Genomic DNA, 6,497 nt, shown 5'->3' with positions numbered 1-6,497 from the left:
CTCTCTCGCTCTCTCTCGCTCTCTCTCGCTCTCCCTCTCTCTCTCTCTCTCTCTCTCCCCCTCTCCCCCTCTCTCTGTCTATTTTCCCATTACAGTTGTTTGCCTAAATTTTCAATTTATTTGTTTTTCTCGTAGTTTGACGAGTTAGATTTCACGGATTTTGAGGAATTTGATGACACCAATGAGATCTTTGATGAGAGCAGTGAAGCAACCCTTGGCAGTTCCCCCCGAATGTACCCGGTGCTCTGTAAAGTTCTCTACAGTTACCAGGTGAGGAGTTCAGGGGCCAGCTAACCCCACTGCATTGTGCGTCACCCACTACTTTTGAGTTAAGAGATTGTCAGTTTAATCTTGTGTTAAAGACGACAGCTCATACCTTAGGCAATGGGATAGTAATGAGATAATCCTCTCACGGATGATCAAGGGACTAGAAAGAACTTTACCCACTGCTCTTTCAATTATCGATGTGGGAATCTATTATATATTCACTTATACTTGTGAGGGTGGATGGGATCACAAATTCACACACCATTCAAATGACAGCCTCTCTAACAGTGCAGTGCTCCACTAAAACTGACCCACAGACAGTGCAACTCTGCCCCAATACTGACCCACAGACAGTGCAACTCTGCCCCAATACTGACCCACAGACAGTGCAACTCTGCCCCAGTACTGACCCACAGTGTGGCACTGCCCCAGTACTGACCCACAGACAGTGTGGCACTGCCCCAGTACTGACACTCGGACAGAGTCACACTCGCACCAATACAGTCCCTAGGACAGTGCAACACTGCCCCAGTGCTGACCCTCGGACGGTGTGGCACTCACTTAGTACCGAATTGAGTTTCAGCCTGGATTATGGATTTTATCTCTGGAGTCAAATTTGAACCAACAGGTGTCAGACTGAGAGCCAGGAGACTGCTAACTCAAAGGCATAGAGAGAAATGCTTGTGATTGTTGGAGCTTCACTGATCTCAGCTCCAGGACATCTCTGCAGGGGTTCCTCAGGGTAGTGTCCTTGGCCCAACCATCTTCAACTGCTTCATCTATGACATTCCCCTATCATAAGATCAGAAGTCGGGTAGTTAGCCAATGATTGCACAATGTTCAGCACCATTTGTGCCTCCTCAATTAGAGAAGGAGCCCACATCCAAATACAACAATATCCAGATTTGAGCTGAAAAGTAACATTTGTGGCATGCAAGTACCAGTAAAAAATTATCTTGGATAAGTGAGAAACTAACCATTGTTCCTTGACACTAAATAGTGTTAACGTCACTGAATCTCCCGCTATCAACATCTTGGGGTTGCTTTTGACTAGAAACTGAACTGGATTCGCCATATAAATACGATTGCAAGAGCAGGTCAGAGAGTAGGGATTCTGCAGCAAGTAACACAACTCCTGGCTTCCAACCACTTTCCACCATCTACATGGCACAAGTCAGGAGTGTGATGGGATACTCTCCCACTTGCCTGGATGGGTGCAGCCCCAACAACACTCAAAATGCTGATACCATCCAGGACAAAGCAGCCACTTGATTGGCACCACATCCACTCTCTTTACCATTAATGCTCAGTCACAGCAGTGTGTACCACCTTCGAGATGCACCACAGAAATTCACCAAGGCTCCTTCCTCTCCACCTTCGAAATCCACTGATGATTCAATGTCAAAGTATAAGGGTCGCAGTTACATGGGCACACCACCCCCTGCAAATTCCCCTCCAAGCCTCTTACCATCTGACTTGGAAATATATTGCCATTCCTTCAGTGTCACCAGGTCAAAATCCTGGAACTCCCTCCCTGAGGGCATTGTGGGTCAACCTACAGCACATAGGACTGCAGCGGTTTCAAAATGCAGCTCACCACCACCTTCTCAAGGGGGCAATTAGGGACGGGTAATAAATGCTGGCCAACCAATGATGTCCACACCCCATGGTTGAAAAAAGAAAAGAAATGGTGCCTAATGAACCAGGTGAATGCAGAGCTGAGCCCCCTGGACAGAAACACTCTGGGCTGCAGTTTGGGGTCTGTGTCAGTGTTTGTACTAAAGGAAGATCTTTCACTGAGTTAGGAACAGGCTGGCCAATCAGCTGGAGTTCCTGCCTGACCCCAATTCAGTGAATCTCTAGTGAGCAGCTCTCACGGACAGGAATGACATTGATCTCTATTGTGATGCCCACTTGATCTTCAGCAAGCAAATTCACCCTGTCACCCAAGTGAGAGTGTCGCAGGGGATAGGATTTCCCAACCGATGACATTTGCTGTACCTGTCTACTTTGATTTGTTTTACGGCAGGTATTTATTGCTTTTTGCCAACCTGATCATGTCATACCTATCGCTCACACTTGCACTTTGATAATGAGGAACCTCTCCACAAAGTCCAAATCTACTCCCTGCCTGTGTGATTTCACCGGAAGTGGTTGGATGTGCTGAGTGAGCAGGATTTTGAATCTTGAAACTCAGGAGACCATTCAGCCCATTATGACAATGCTGGCGTTTTGAAAGAATGATCCAGTCAGTCCCACTGCCTTGCTCATTCCCCTTAACACTGCAGCACATATCCTTTTCACATATTAATCCACTTCCCTTTAGGGAACTTCTATTCTTATGATCCCAGCTGATGGTAATATTAAGTCAAATCCCTGATAAATCCAGGCTTGATGGATCATAGGTTTTGGTTTGCAATATGATTACCATCGTGGTCAGTCACTGAACATGTTCATGTGAGGCTGACAGTGTAATTCTAACAAAAGAACAGAAGTTTTTTTACACAAAGAAAGATAAAACTGTCGTGTCAAGAATGGGACGCAACAGTCTAGCTGGGGACTCATCAGTGTTTTTTTTAGTAGTTTAGCACATAATTTCTTTAACTTTATACCACAGTTTATAATGTCAATGAGTGATTTCCTCAGTGTCTATCTTCCTATGTACAGGCCACACAGTCTGATGAACTGACCATCACTCTAGAAGAGCAGCTGGAAGTGATTGAAGATGGTGACATGGAGCATTGGGTGAAGGTGAGTTCAATGAGGGTGATCTAACATGAACCTCTTCATTTTCCAACAGACTAATAATCCAGGGCTCCATTCCCAACTCATTGACTGAGCTGAATTCAGGACTAATCTCCCACTCACTGAGCTGGGATTCAGGGCTGGTCTCCCACTGACTGAGCTGGGATTCAGGGCTGGTCTCCCACTGACTGAGCTGGGATTTGGGATCTTGTGTTGTCCACAAGCTGTGAACAGTAATTTATAAATCTGATTTAATTCTGGAAAGGTTCTTTTAGTAATCAACAAATGTCGAATGACTGTTCATTGAATACACACAACCTCCGATTCCAACTGCACATTTGTCTCTCCAAAAAAAAATCCAAAGTTAGTTATATTTAATGTGATGTTTAAGCCAAATGTAAGCTTCTGATCTGCAGTCTTCCAAGGGACAAGGGAGCACTGGGAGAGCCATACACCGTGTACAAAATATCCCAAATGAGTGACATAGACAGTATTGGCCATGGGGAGGTCGCTGTGAGTCAGTTATGCCCCATGTGAAGATTTTGGATGTTCATGTTTGGATACAGCCCTGGAGGGCTCACTATCTGTGACGGTGGTTCAGTGGTTAGCACTGCTGCCTCATGGCATCAGGGACCCAGGTTCGATTCCAGCCTTGGGTGACTGTCTGGGTGGAGTTTGCACATTCTCCCAGTGTCTGTGTGGGCTTCCTCCGGATGCTCTGGTTTCTTCCCATGGTCCAGAGCTGTGTATGTTGGGTGGATTGGCCATGTTAAATTGCCCCAAAATGTCACAGAGATGTGTAGGCTCGGTGGATTAACTATGTGAAACTGCAGGGTTACAGGGATAGGGAGGTGGGTCTGGTGGGATATCCTTTGTAGGGTTCAGTGTGAACCCAATGGCCTGCTTCCACATTGGAGGGATTCTGTGTTTCGAAGATCTGGAACATAAGAACTAGGAGCAGGAGAAGATAATTCAGCCCATTCATTCCTGCCCTGACATTCGGTATGACCAAGTGAGGACTGGGAGATCCTGATGAAGGGCTCCTGTCCGAAATGTTGATTCTCCAGCTCCTAGGATGCTGCCTGACCTGCTGTGCTTTTCCAGCACCACTCTAATCTTGATTCGGTATGACCATGCTCTCTGTTCTTTCCAAGGATGGACACACCTTTGCTAAATGCACCAGGTGCTACTCGTCTCATCACCAAACCCAACAAAACTCTTTGCTGAGATCTTGGTCAATTTTTAAATTTGTTTGTGGGATGTGGTCACCAGTGGCTAGGCCAGCATTTATTGTCCAACCCTAGGTGCCCCTGAGCGGGTGATGGTGAGCTGCCTTCTTGAACCACTGCAGTTCCCTTGGTGTAAGTAGACCCACAATGCTCTGAGGGAGGCAGTTCCAGAATTTTGACTGAAGGAATGCTGGTATATATTTCCATGTCAGGATGGTGAGTGGCTTGGAGGGGAACTTTTAGATGCTGGTATACCCCCGTGCCTGCTTCCCTGTCAATCTAGGAGGTGGAGTCGTGAGTTTGGAAGGTGCAGTAGAAGGAGTCTTGGTGAATTTCTGTGATTCATCTTGTAGGTGGTGCACACTACTACTACTGTGCGTTGCGGTGGACAGAGTGAATGTTTAAGGTGCTCTTTTCTGTCCTGGACAGTGTCGAGTTCCTTGGGTATTTTTGGAGCTGCACCCAGGCAAGTGGGGAGTATTCCTTCAAACTCCAGACTTGTGCCTTGTAGATATTCCACAGGTTTTCGGGGGTCAGGGAGTGTGGTTACTTGTCACAGCCCTTGTCTTGTTTTTGCAGCCACAGTATTTGTTTTGTGGGGGTTGGTCGCATTCAGCTTCTGGTCAACGAATGTTGCCAGTGGTGGAACTCAGTGATGGTAGTGCTGCTGAGTGTCAAGGGGAGATAGTTAGATTTTCTCTTGGAGTCATAGAGTCATAGAGTTATACAGCATGGAAACAGCCCCTTCAGTCCAACCTGTCCATGCCGACCAGATATCCCAACCCAATCTAGTCCCACCTGCCAGCACCCGGCCCATATCCTTCCAAACCCTTCCTATTCATATACCCATCCAAATGCCTCTTCAATGTTGCAATTGTACCAGCCTCCACCACTTCCTCTAGCAGCCCATTCCATACATGTACCACCCTCTGCGTGAAAATGTTGCCCCTTAGGCCTCTTTTATTATCTTACCCCTCTCACCCTAAACCTATGGCCTCTAGTTCTGGACTCCCGCACCCCAGGGAAAAGACCTTGCCTATTCACCCTATCCATGCCCCTCATGATTTGATAAACCTCTATAAGGTCACCCCTCAGCCTCTGACGCTCCAGGGAAAACAGCCCCAGCCTGGTCAGCCTCGCCCTGTAGCTCTTGTTGGAGAAATTTGCTTATGATCCTCAGTCTTGTTTTTTAATTACTTTTGTCTATCCCTTCTTCAGGCCCGGAATAAAGCTGGTCAAATAGGTTACGTGCCTGAAAAGTATCTCCAGTTTCCAGGTGGGAACAGCCTATCCAGCAAGATCTCCATGGTAACATCCTCTGACATTATGTCTTATTCCTCATCGAACAGCTCTGCTGAGCAGGAACTGATGACTTGCAGTGTCGTAGAGCAGCCAGCAGATGGAGGTAGGTCAAACCTTGATCTATAACCCATTGTGAAGGTGCTTTTGGGGCCACAATGCAGGGATTCTTACCACCCACCCCTGAACCATATCCCACCGCCCGCTGTGAAATACTGAGAGAGAAGGTGAATCAGGAAGGGTCCTTTAATAGGCACAAAGTTTCAGCGAAAACATCTGTACACTGTGGAAATATAGGGGAGACCTGATTTGGAGCTTGGGCCATAATAACCTTCATCCTGTCTCTGAAGCAAGAAGTTTCAGATTTCTTATTCCAAGGACGTGAGCACAAAATCCAGCCCGAGTACTGACCCTCTGACAGTACGGCGCTCTCTCAGCACTGACCCTCTGACAGTGCAGCATTCCCTCAGTACTGACCCTCTGACAGTGCAGCATTCCCTCAGTACTGACCCTCTGACAGTGCAGCACTTCCTCAGTACTGACCCTCTGACAGTGCGGCGCTCCCTCAGTACTGACCCTCTGACACTACACCATTCCCTCAGTACTGACCCTCTGACACTGCACCATTCTCTCAGTACTGACCCTCTGACAGTGCAGCACCCCCTCAGCACTGACTCTCTGACAGTGCAGCACCCCCTCAGCACTGACCCTCTGACAGTGCAGCACTTCCTCAGCACTGACTCTCTGACAGTGCAGCACTTCCTCAGTACTGACTCTCTGACAGTGCAGCACTTCCTCAGCACTGACTCTCTGACAGTGCAGCACTTCCTCAGCACTGACTCTCTGACAGTGCAGCACTTCCTCAGCACTGACTCTCTGACAGTGCAGCACTTCCTCAGCACTGACTCTCTGACAGTGCAGCACTTCCTCAGCACTGACTCTCTGACAGTGCAGCAC

General features: G+C 47.6%; 1 protein-coding gene across 2 annotated transcripts in view; it reads left to right on the top strand.

The window, feature by feature from the left end:
* LOC122556475 (F-BAR and double SH3 domains protein 2-like) overlaps positions 1 to 6,497 on the top strand; it is a 67,341-nt gene that overhangs the window by 50,731 nt on the left and 10,113 nt on the right. For both annotated transcript variants that reach the window (XM_043703139.1, XM_043703140.1), the window contains exons 14-16: positions 136 to 270; positions 2,935 to 3,018; positions 5,460 to 5,646. In XM_043703139.1, the coding sequence (XP_043559074.1) occupies positions 136 to 270; positions 2,935 to 3,018; positions 5,460 to 5,646 (406 nt within the window). The remainder of the gene's footprint in view (positions 1 to 135; positions 271 to 2,934; positions 3,019 to 5,459; positions 5,647 to 6,497) is intronic.

The sequence above is a fragment of the Chiloscyllium plagiosum genome, chromosome 14 (genome assembly GCF_004010195.1).
Source record: "Chiloscyllium plagiosum isolate BGI_BamShark_2017 chromosome 14, ASM401019v2, whole genome shotgun sequence".
NCBI classification, from domain to species: Eukaryota; Metazoa; Chordata; class Chondrichthyes; order Orectolobiformes; family Hemiscylliidae; genus Chiloscyllium; species Chiloscyllium plagiosum.
The sequence above is the reverse complement of the archived record's forward strand: the minus strand, read 5'-3'. Positions and strand labels throughout refer to the sequence as shown.